Raw genomic sequence first — 12,463 nt, 5'->3', positions numbered from 1 at the left:
AAATAAAGTAATTTAAATAAAAAATATATATATTCATTTAACTACTTTAAAAATATTATAAATAACAAATAAGTTAAATAAATAAACAATTACAATAAAAAAATTAAATAATTTGAAAACAAAATATATAATCATTTATTTAAATTAAAAAAATTATAAATAATAATTTTATATTACCTTTATCATTTCCCAACCTTGCTGCTTTTTCTCTGAGGTGATCTGCTTCTAGTCCTGCACGTAGATGGGAAACAGCGTCCACTACTGACCAAGGAGGTGCACGTACTTGTTGTACAATTGGCCACCTTTCTTCGTTGGTTGGCCCAACTCATTGAGTGGTACAACCACCCGTCCGCTTGTCATCATAGACAGCTCTCTGGCTGTCAGCCTCCTATAGGACCTATTCCCTCTCAGAGTCTGTAAAATTTAATTAAGAAATAAATTATATATCAATGAATTAAAACAATTTCTATATAAATTAAATAGTTGTCAAATTTAAAAAAGTTAAATAAATATTTACCCTCAAATTCCACCTCAAAACCGGCCTGATGTCTGGGAGCAGGACGCTGCTCAGCATGGGGATTCTCATTCCCCTGAACCTGCTCCTCCTGCTCCTCCTCCTCAGCAGCATCAGCATAGGATTGTTCATCTCCAATAAAATGAGCCTCCTCAGTCCGCTCAATATCGTCCTGCTTCATAAAGCTGAGGAGATCCTCCTCGTTGAGATCATAGTCATGAATGCTGGGGAATGGCTCACCAGTATCATGACCGCCATCACGACGATCCTCACTAGGTCCTGCCCTCTCAGGATCAACTGGCGCCTTCCCTGGCCGACGACTCATCCTAATAACAACAAATAGTAATTATTTATAAATAAAACAAAAAGAGAAATTATTTATAAACAAAAAATATAATAAATTAAATAAAAAATAAGAATAAAAATTATTTATAAATAAATTACTATTTCTACCTGAAAATAGGGATATGCAACTGAATCCGAACTCAGATATATTTTGTGGAGAGAATTCAGCAGGGCTTTGCTTCACGAACGAATGAAATAGTAAAAATGACTGTGGGGGGTATATATAGACAGTGAATTTCTAGCGGTTTTACCCAAACCACTAGAAATTTCTAGCGGTTGTCATTAAAACCGCTAGAAATGTCTAACGGTTGGCTGCCGCATTTAAGGCATCTCAGGAAATATACAAATTTTCTAGCGGTTTCTAAGTTAACCGCTAGAAATTTCTAGCGGTTTTGGCGACAATCACTAGAAACTAATAACGGTTATTAATTAAAACCATCTTGGGAAAATTAAATATTTTCTAGCGATTTTCGACAAAACCACTAGAAAAGTGCATGATTTACTAGCGGTTCACCAAACCGCTAATAAATTGGACGACTCTTTGCATTCTCTTGCGGTACCCAAACCGCTAGAAAATAAATGCTAGAATTTTGGCGCCAAGTTCGCGCCAAAACCGGGGAAGAGTTCTAGCCGTGATTTTCTAGTGGCTGGCATAGAACCGCTAGAAAATTACGGGCTCCACAGTCTTTATGGTCAAAGTGATGCTAATTTCTAGCGGTTTGTCGTAAAACCGCTAGAAATATATTAATTTGTAGCGGTTTGTTTGAACCGCTAGAAATGTTCAGCTACTAACTTGCTAATTTCTTATAGTGTCTCACTCCAAGCCTCCTCTTCATGTGCATTGTGTTAAAAACTGTCTTTTGCGCTTTCTAACATCTCTCTTCATCATCTTATCTATCATTTGACAGAAATTTTTTTCGCTAATTTATAATTTCTCTCCTTATTTTATTGACATCATTCTTAAAAATAGTTTTAATTTATTTCATTTAAAGTAGCTAACATGGGTGATCTGACCGTCTGTAATATTTGAACTGTTCATTTTAATATATCATTTGGTCTTAGTTCAAAAAAAAAATTCTAATTCTAATTTTTAAAGTCCTCTCTCCCAGGTACAAAGATAAATTTGAAGAGATAGAAAAATGAATATAAAAAATCTATAAATATCCAAATCAATTTTAGGGTCGTGATAATATATCAAAATCTAGATGATCATTAAAGTAATTGCGCATCTGGTTAAATTGAATATTATTGTTTGAGCTCAAACCAATCCAACTATTAGAATTATCATATGCACCAAACTATAGTTCAATGCCCCATATACTGTTTAATATATGACATAATTGTTAAGTTGATTTTGGTCTTAAATATAAGGTCTATTTCTTATATTTATTAATTTTTTCTAAATTACCTCTATGATTACTTTATCAACCACAATCAAGTGGAAGAGGGAAAGAGGATATTAAGGAAGATGATTATAGTGTTTTAAGAAAAATGTGTTATATTTCTTATAATTAACTAACTTATCTTATCTCTTTAATCTAATCAATTAGTTAAATATGTCTTATATTAAGGACTGAGAAGTATTATATATGCAAGGCATACGTTGACTACGTTCATACCGATCACCTTTTGGACCATATAAAAATTAAAAACACGTCATTGGCAAAAATTAAAAAATAAAAACGCGTCAAACTAACAGGGAACAAAATTATTATTTTGGGCTACGACACGTGATGAAATAATTGTTAAGTAATATTTAGTTAATGGGAAATTTTTTTTGGTAAAATATTAAGAAATATTTTAGTTCAAACAAAGCGTCAATCAATGTTGTGATTCAGCAATTAACTAACCGTCCAAAAAATGAAATTTGAATTTTAAAATTAAAAGAAAGGTTTATATAATGTATATTTTGGTTTTAATGAAGACACGGCGTGTATATTTTTAGAATAAAATAGAGGTGTTTATAATTCAAACCAAATGTAGAGAAAGTAAGTGTATTTTGTTCTGTATTTTGTTATGTTTCGCAGTCATAAAAACTATTACTTCCTGTGTTTGATATATAAGAGGAAGAAAACTAATTTATGATCTTATATTTATAATTAAATTAAATCTCAAACTAGTTTTTATATAACATTAAAGACAGGAGATACTAATAACTATGACTTCGCAGGTTGTGTGAAGCTAAGTCCAGTTTGAGACTAATATCAAAATTTAGGCAAACAAAAAAGAGATCAAATTTGAAGAACTAAAATTATTATAGTTTTAAATTTTAGAGACTAAAACTAAAATATAGTCAAATTTTAGGGATTAAACATGGTATTGATTCCTTGAAAAAATTTCAAATACATTCATAGGCCAAATTCGCGCATGTGGCGTTTACTGGTGTAATATTAATCAATGTCACATGAGAACTTTTGTGAGAACGCGGGTTTTAGTATCTAAAGCCTATTGTTTTTCCCCTTTTTAATAAGGCATTCGTTGTTTGACTGTGATGTCGTGTCATTGACCATGCATGTATTAACAAAACTTTGATGCTACTGGATTGTAAAATTATTGGTGGGACATTTTTTTCCAAAGAAGTAATTATGAATATAATCATATGAAGTTTTTTTTAACAAAAAAAATTAGAAGTTATATATTACTTAAGGTTACAAATGAGATCAAACTCATAACATTCCATTTATAGGGTCACAAAGTGAATGTCATAATCATGCAAAATTGAACAAATCAATCTATGCGCACAGAATTAAAAAAAAAATAGAAAAAATTAGTCTTATTGTTTGAATATTTTTTAGCTCAATCCCTGTAATTTGGAGCCGATTATGAATAGGAATTTAAACTTCAACTGAATGCAACTCAATCTTTATAATTTAATCATTTCAAATATTGGTCTCTATATGGTAGACAATAAAATTATATATTTCATGAAGGCTAGGGATTTAAGTTTTAACCGTTAAAACTCGGTAGTGTAATAAATTAAAGTTTAGTTATTAAATTTCAACAAAGCCAAGACGATAACAATTGCAAAGCTTAAGGACTGAAGTTACAGCTTTATCCAACTTATAAAAACCAAAATGGTTAAATTTTCAAAAGGCCAACAGTGTAAAGGCACAGGTGTGTAAAGGACATAATTATATACTTTTTCTATGAATACAATAAAAGATTAACACGTGTGAGTTGTTGGACCCACAGCCTCCATTGTTCTTCTTGAGTTCATAATTCTCAAGAGAGCGTTACTGTCGGATGTGGTAATTCAGAACTTCAGTCTGGTTATTCGATTGCATAGTTAAGCTCCAGCAATAATGAAGCACGCTCTGCTTTTTCTGGGCATACTTTTGTTGTCCACATTAGGCTTCTACTCCACTGCACAAGGAGATTTCGATGTTCGCCAACATCTCTCTACTGTGACCAGGTGCTTTCTGCATTTCCATCTCATATGTTCTCATATGCTGAAACAGATTTGAAAGTTTCTCTGCATACTAATTCATTCTACAGAAACAGTTAGTTTTCAAAATTTCTTGAAGCTTAAGCATTGAAGTTTTCATTTGTGACCGATTGTTTGATTGTTCTTTGATTCTCACTGCAGATATGGAGTTGTGAAAGACATTGCTGACAATTCCTTTGTTCCTTCTGATATTCCTGAAGGATGTGTTCCAATCCACTTAAATCTTGTGGTAACTTTCGCTAACAATTATTCAGCTTTCCACTGTTAAAAATCATGGCGCCATAGATATAGAAGGAAAACTTAGACAAATAGTCTGCTGTATGACGAATTTTCTTGCCTTTCAAAATGATCCATCTGTGACAATTTAATCACGAATTATGGATGCTAATGCTGCTTCATATTCTCAGGCAAGACATGGAACTCGATCTCCTACAAAGAAAAGGACAAAGGAATTAGCTCGTTTGGAAGATAGTCTGAAATCACTGAGAAGCGATGCAGAAAAACAAAATTTAACGTTGGATAGAATTCCTTCATGGTTGCTTGGATGGAAATCTCCTTGGAAAGAAGGGAGCAATGATGGTAAATTAATGAGCATAGGAGAGGAGGAATTACGTGATCTGGGAATGAGGACTAGGCAAAAATTTCCAAATTTATTTGATGAGGAGTACCATCCAGACATATATCCTATAAATGCGACTAAGGTTAGTTTATCCTTAACTTTCTTTTCTGTCTAGATTGATTTGACTTGTTTTTCCCAATTTTTTCTCTCTGTTTGGTTAATTCAGTTGGAAATTTGTGTCTAGTCAATATCAGTTTATTTCAAGAAAGAAATGAGTGGTTATTTTGAGTTGATGGGTAAATGCTGTGGTTTGATGGTCAAATCCACTGCAACTGCCACTTATGTTGTCAACTAGGAATTTTAAGTGTTCATATGTAATGTGAAGTGTCATGTCTTGTCGTACAAGTGTTTGGCAGGGGCTTTTCCACCAATAAGACAGTAAAAGAAATTACCGGAATGCTACATAGTGGGAAGTGTCTACTAAAATACGTCACCAGAAATCGCTCACTTCTAAATCTCAACTCATTCACAAACTGAATGATTTCTGGGGTAGTATTTTGGTAGATATTTGTTGCATCTCGGTAATTTCTTTTACTGTTTGTAGTATATTAGTAAAAAGGCCTTTTGGCCTGTGTCAAACACGAGCGGCTCCTTTTATGAAGCGGATGGGCTTCATAGGCTGTGAATTAAGAAAGCACTTTTCTATGCTTGTACAGAAATTCTGACCTTAGAAAACTTGTGCAACTATCTTCTCTGTCAAACAGATTCGTCGAACATCAGCTAGTGCTGACGCATTTGGAATGGGGCTTTTCAGTGGTAATGGAAGCCTTGGACCAGGGAAGCACCGAGCTTTTGCTGTTACAAGTGCAAGTAATGCCAGCGACATACTTCTGAGATTCTTTGATATATGTAGTAACTATAAGGTATTTCGTGGCCTATGGATTTTAGATGGTACTTTACTGAATTGCACTATTTTGTTTATCTAATCTCCCATGTACGTTTGTTTGTTATGCTTTATAATGCCATATATCTGTCCAGACTCTGTCTGTCACGCTGCTCATGAACTCTTTCTTTATCAATGAAGAATTCCACGGAAAGGAAGAAGCCTCTTGTTGATAAACGCAAGGACCCTATCTTTGATGAGATTACTTCTGCATTGGTTGGCCGCTATGGGCTGAACTTTACAAGGGAGGATATATCTTCTCTTTGGTTTCTGTGTAAACAGGTGATCACTGCTTATCTTTGTGCCTTGCCCCTTTTTGTTTAAACGTCAAACAATTGCTTCTGGTTTTGGGAGTCCACAACTAAGATTTTTTTACCGATGCAATGGGGGTTGCTTTTTTCTTTACAATTGCCCAATTGGTGGTTGATCTTGGCAGGAAGCATCCTTGTTGGATAAAACAAATGGAGCATGTGAACTTTTCAACTCTTCTGAGGTATATAGTAGGAGACCTTACAGTGAAGACTTATTCTCTGTATTAAATGTCTTCTGGCACAAAAGATTTCTGAAATTGAGTTAACTTGGACCTGATTTTACAAGGCCAAGTTTGACTTGGTATCTATCCCTAACTATTGAATGCTCATTGAAATGTTGGTTTTGCTCGTGTGCTTTTAGCTTACTTTGTTAGAGTGGACGGATGACCTGGAGCTCTATGAATTGAAGGGTTGTAGAGATCCACTAAACTATATAATGGCAGTGCCTTTACTGGAAGATGTTGTTGAGTCCATGGAGCAAGCTATTCAAGCTAAAGAAGGTAGCTTATATATATCTACACACACAAATAATTTTTGTCAACCTCGCTTATTTATAAGTTGGCTCCTATATGACTGTAGTAAACGTTGCCTCTCTAGCAAAAAAATCTTTTGTTTTCGAAAATACGTACTCCGTTGTATTCGCCTTGAATTTTGTCACAGACAAATTCACTGTCTTGAAACTTGAACAATTAAGTAAAGATTATAAATAGTTTAATACTCCCTCCGTTCCTTATTATAAGAGATATTTGATACTTATGGTATGTTTCTATATATAAGAGACACTTAAAAGTTGTCTCTATTTTTTTGTGTTGATTTCCTATTTTACCCATATTTATTGTCTTCAACTCACATTCTCTCTCCCTCATACTTCTCTTTCTTTTAATAATTTAATTGTACTCTCTCATGCTCTCTCTCCTTATTAATGAGGGTATTTTTGAAAAAAAAAATTATACTTTTTATACATTGATTGTTCTTAACTAATTTTAACTTTTTTTTTAATTAACGTAATTCAGTTATTTGTCTCTTATAATAAAGAATGGAGGGAGTAATATCTAATGTTCCCCCATCGGATGAGCCAAACGTTTTGGAGAACCATGACCCCAAAAGCTAGTCCATGAGTTTAGAAGGTTCAAAGCTAAGAATTTGTGTGTTTAGTGTGGGACTCAAAACCCTATACCTTGCAATTGGGTTCCAACAAAGTGACTTAAAGTTGTCAAGTAAAGGTCTTATAATAGTTTTATAAGCTCCAACTGTCATGTTGTTCTACTGTATCAAACATATAATAGTATTTACGTGTGGTCTTACAAATGGTCATGTGGCATATATACTTGTTTTGCCTTTTGAATGATGTCTGCATGAAATTTTCTTTTGGCATATTTTCATTTTGCTGGTTTTTTTTTTTTTTTTTGGTTAGAAAAACGAACGCCCGGAAGCTATGAAAAGGCAAGACTTAGGTTTGCCCATGCTGAAACTCTACTTCCTTTCTCATGCTTGCTCGGTCTTTTTCATGAAGGATCTGGTGAGGCTTTTAAAGTGATAGCATGAATTACTGAAAACTAAACCATGGATCATATTACTCCCTCTAGTCTTTAATATAAGAGCTATTTAATTAATTTAGACATATTAAAGAAATGAAATAAATCAGTTAACTAAAAGAAATATGACTCAATCTCTGTAGAATAACCCTATGTAACAATGGGTTATATATTGGTTTATAAGTTAAATTATTTTGGTGAAAAAAGATAAATATGGATGATAAAGTGGACTAAGGTCTTATATTTAAAACTAAATCCAACTATATATTAAAGATTGGAGGTAGTATTTTGGAATTGCTACTTGCAGTGTGCTTATAGTCCGTGCACTACAAAAAAATAGACTTTAGGCGACGACTTTCGGCGGCGACAAAAAAAGTCGCCGCTGAAACCAAGACTTTCAGCGGCGACAAAAGTGTCCCCGCCGAAAGTGGACTTTCAGCGGCGACTTTTCTAGTCGCCGCTGAAAGTTCGCCATTGAAACCAAGACTTTCAACGGCGACAAAAGTGTCGCCGCTGAAAGTGGACTTTCAGCGGCGACTTTTTTTTGTCGCCGCTGAAAGTATAATATAATAATATATATTTTATTTTACAATATTAATAAACAAATTCAATCTGGCTCAGCGGCAAGAAGGTTGGACACGAAGGGAGGCGGTCACGAGTTCGAACCTGGAAGAAGACACATTTAAGGTGAAAATATTTAGACGATGACGTGGCGAGGAGGAGTGACGTGGCAATGACGTGGAGGTGGCTAGTGATGATGTGGCGATCGGCGGTGATGACGTGGCCGCCGATGGCAATGACGTGGAGGTCGACGGTGCTGACGTGGCGGCCGGAGACGATGACGTGGCACCGGCGGTGATGACGTGGCATTGGTAAAGCCAATTCTTCTTAGGCATTACTTTCAGCGGCGACAAAAAAGTCGCCGCAGAAAACACTTTCGGCGGTGACATTTGTCACCGCTGAAAAGCCTTTTGGCGGCGACAAGAGTGTCGTCGCCGAAAGTGTTTTCTGCGGCGACTTTTTTGTCGCCGCCGAAAGGCTTTTCAGCGGCGACAAATGTCGCCGCCGAAAGTGTTTTCGGCGGCGACATTTGTCGCTGCTGAAACTTCTAAAAGTCGTCGCTGAAAGTATCTTTTAACGGCGACTTTTTTAGTTGCCACTGAAAGTTTTCAGCCACGGCTGCTACGGCAACGACTTTTCAGCGGCGACTTGTCGCCGCAAAAAACTTTCGGCGGCGACTTTTGTACTTTCAGCGGCGACTTCAATTTTTTTGTAGTGGTGTCACTTTGGCTGTTTGCAGAATTTGATCAGATTCAAAAGGAGCAACCTGGGCAGCTCCCTCCAAAGCTACCCCAGAAAAGAAAATGGCGGGGGAGCGCTATAGTTCCTTTTGCTAGTAACAACATGTTGATCCTCTATAGTTGTCCAGCGACAGAGAAATCCACCAGCAGTTACTTTGTGCGAGTTCTGCACAATGAACATCCCATGCCACTGCCAGTAAGCTTTTGAAATTGATCTGACATTATGCTCAGTTTCAGTTGAATCGTAGCTACAGTTTAGACTCTTTATAATTTTAAACTTGGCTTTGTTAATTCTGTTATCACTTGTGTTTTTTGTTTTTGGTACAGGCTTGTGACCATTCTGATTTCTGTCCATTTGAAGTATTCAAGGTAGTTTGAATAGTCCTGATCTAATGCTTCAGATCATCCATACTGTACTGTATAGTTGTGGAATCCTTCTATTGCAGTATTCTGATTTCTATGTTCTCTTATACAGGAAGAGGTATATGGGCCTCATGAGAAGCATACGTTTGATGCAATCTGTAATGAGAAGGTAGAACACACAGGTGACCAAGGAAAAGGCGATAACAACCGCAAAGATGAGCTTTAGGTTACCGTGGGTTACATTTAGCCCTTCTTCCTTGTTGGTGCCGCTTTACTAATTTTCAGCATGGGAGAAAGCAACTATAATGAAATTGTAGAACAATGTTTCTGTTAGGTTTCATTTCCTGAATTTTGATAAAACTTAGCTCGACTTGTTACAAGTCAGATCGAACTCATTTGTTCCCCCGTATAACACGCTTGTCATGTTTGATTGGAAAAACGAACTTTATTACAAAAAAAATCTGGCTTAAATTTTGTCATAAGAAATTTTTTACTGATTTTATATCTTACTAACCCTATTTTTCCCCCCTAAATATGGGATAAAAAATTGTGGTAGTTATATTTTTCCTGATATTTGCTTTGCTTATTACACCAAGGTGTTGGCATGTTAGGGCAAAAAAAACAAAAAGTGTTGGCATATTTTTAATTCTCAGCCATATTTTGTTAAATGTTATTATCTTTGATTATTAACATAAGAATTAGTTGACTAATTTGAGTAAATTAAAAAAGTAGGTGTTGTTTTTTCAATAATATCTTTACTAATCAAGTGTATTAGTTAGAATTATTATTATTATGAAGATTACTTTAAAAAAATTAATAAACATGAGACACAGTTAAAAAATTAAGTAACCGATGAATTCTTCGACCAAAAGCCTCACTCTTAACGCGCTTGGTTCCCGCTACCTCAGAAGCCAGAACGTTCTTCACTGGTCAATTATTCAAGCTGAAGTATTTTTGTATACGTACCATCGTTTAGCTTATGCAAAAGTAACTTGTTATAAATTAAAGTAAAACTATAGTTCTGGCAATACTATAGTTAATCAAGCACTGAGTATATGATTTATGGAAAAAAAAATGTATTGGATCCGTGTTTAAGTTTTCATATTAACATTTTCGACTTAAAATCTCAAACTGTGCAATTCCCTTTAGTAGTTTAGTGCTGCATGACTAATTAAATAGTATTGAATCTAGAAAGTCTCCATGAAAAAGTTATTATTCCACCCACGAGTTCACAATTGATAACGACATATTTAAATATAATACAGGATAATGTATCAAAGGTGGCAATGGGATCTAAATATGTCTTTGGAAGAAAGCTAAACAATTGATGTACACTTTTTTTGGTGAAAAATAAGAAGTCTCGAAGCAAGGAAACAAGAAGTATTTAATTAGTTATATTATTTGTTAGTGTTGGGTTTTCTAACAAGAGCATCTTTAATATATTAAAACATGCCTAAGTGCCTATCTAAAAATTATTTCTCTGGTCTTATTTATAAAATAGAGAGAAAAGGCATTTTTTGGTTCTATTTATAGGGTACTGAGAGAAATTTTTTGTGTGGATATAAAATTTTACCTCTTATTTATTATTATGTTAACTTTGTTTACATAAGGTATAATGTATATTAAATAGGAATAAAATTAGAAAGTTATTAAATTTTAAATGAGAGTTAATGAAATTTAGAGTTTTTCTTCATCTATGTAAAACATGCTGGAAGTACCCTATAAATAGGACTAGAGGAGTAGCACATAAAAAATGGAAGGAGGTCCTGTCAAAATCCCTCCTCTCTTTTTCTTCTCTAAATCGAATCTATATTGTTGGATCAAAAAATAAATAGTTCAGATTTAATATTTTAAAAACTATTATTATTATATTACATAAACAAGAGAGAAGGTGACATCTATTATTTAAAATATTAAATCTAAATTATCCATTTTTTATTCAACAGTAGACATGAAATTCTAAAAAAAAATGAGAGGGGGTTTCAAGAGAATCCAGAGCCCATAAAAAACTCTTTTTAAAATGACCTCTTAACAAATGTCTTTTTAAATTGGTTAAAAATAATTTTTTCTTTTTAAATAACAGTTCTACGTATTATCCCAATTCTTAAGAAACTAGTGTATAAAATTAAAAAAAATACAAATTTTATTTACGAAAATTCCAATTTTTTTTTCCTAGTCAAATGCATTCCAGTATTATAAAATTTTGTCATTCTAGTCAAATGCATTACAATTTTTTTCTTTTGGAGAAACACCACCGTTGCTAGTATTATGTGTTCCGCTTTATTAGATTATCAACTCTTGTGTCCTGACTTCTCACTCCAAGCCTCCTCTTCATGTTCATTGTGTTAAAAACTGTTTTTTGCGCTTTCTAGCATCTCTCTTCAGTCTTCATCATCTTATCTATCATTTGACAGGAAATTTTTTCGCTAATTTATAATTAGAAAAATAATAAATAAGGACCCCTTAATATGTGAAATTACAATTTGTGACCTTGAATTTGAAAAATAATAAATAAAGACCCGGTCCCATATTGCAAATATGAAATCTTGGTAAAATGTCTGAAATGCCTCTCAACCAAGTTGTGATTTGGTCTACTAAAATTGTCATTCGTTAAAGTAAACTTGTCATTTTTCATAACCAACTTGTTATTTGGCATACCCTCAGCCATGTTGTGATTTGGTCTACTGAAGCTGTCGTTGGTTAAAGTGAACTTGTCATTTCCCATAGCTAACTTATCACTTGGCCGAGGGGCATTTTAGATATTTTACCAAGATTTCATATTTGCAATATGAAACTGGATCTGTATTTGTTATTTTTTAAATTTAGAGTCTCAAATAAAAATCCTAATTCTAATTTTTAAAGTCCTCTCTCCCAAGTATAATTTGAAGAGATAGAAAAATGAACATAAAAAATCTATAAATATCCAAATCAATTTTAGGGTCATGATAATATATCAAAATGTAGATAGCATCTGGTTAAATTGAATATTATAGTTTGAGCTTAAACCAATCCAACTATTAGAATTATCATATACACCAAAATATAGTTCAATGCCTCATATACTTCTCCAATCCTTGATATAAGACCTAATTATTGAGTTGATTTTAGTCCTAAATATAAGACTTATTTCTCATATTTATCAATTTT

At 33.8% G+C, this 12,463-nt stretch overlaps 1 protein-coding gene across 1 annotated transcript in view; it reads left to right on the top strand.

The window, feature by feature from the left end:
- The window catches only part of LOC114752833 (multiple inositol polyphosphate phosphatase 1-like), a 30,328-nt gene extending 20,786 nt beyond the window's left edge, over window positions 1-9,542 (top strand). Inside the window, exons 2-11 of the mRNA XM_028941536.1 lie at window positions 4,446-4,533; window positions 4,712-5,005; window positions 5,628-5,786; window positions 5,948-6,088; window positions 6,243-6,299; window positions 6,479-6,617; window positions 7,532-7,636; window positions 8,953-9,149; window positions 9,281-9,322; window positions 9,429-9,542. Of these exons, the coding sequence (XP_028797369.1) occupies window positions 4,446-4,533; window positions 4,712-5,005; window positions 5,628-5,786; window positions 5,948-6,088; window positions 6,243-6,299; window positions 6,479-6,617; window positions 7,532-7,636; window positions 8,953-9,149; window positions 9,281-9,322; window positions 9,429-9,542 (1,336 nt within the window). The remainder of the gene's footprint in view (window positions 1-4,445; window positions 4,534-4,711; window positions 5,006-5,627; window positions 5,787-5,947; window positions 6,089-6,242; window positions 6,300-6,478; window positions 6,618-7,531; window positions 7,637-8,952; window positions 9,150-9,280; window positions 9,323-9,428) is intronic.
- The last annotated feature ends 2,921 nt before the right edge of the window (window positions 9,543-12,463 follow it).

Source organism: Neltuma alba, unplaced genomic scaffold (assembly GCF_004799145.2).
Source record: "Neltuma alba isolate B1F8T4 unplaced genomic scaffold, ASM479914v2 tig00007577_pilon, whole genome shotgun sequence".
Classification (NCBI taxonomy): Eukaryota; Viridiplantae; Streptophyta; class Magnoliopsida; order Fabales; family Fabaceae; genus Neltuma; species Neltuma alba.
This window is presented reverse-complemented; position numbering and strand designations above follow the sequence as displayed.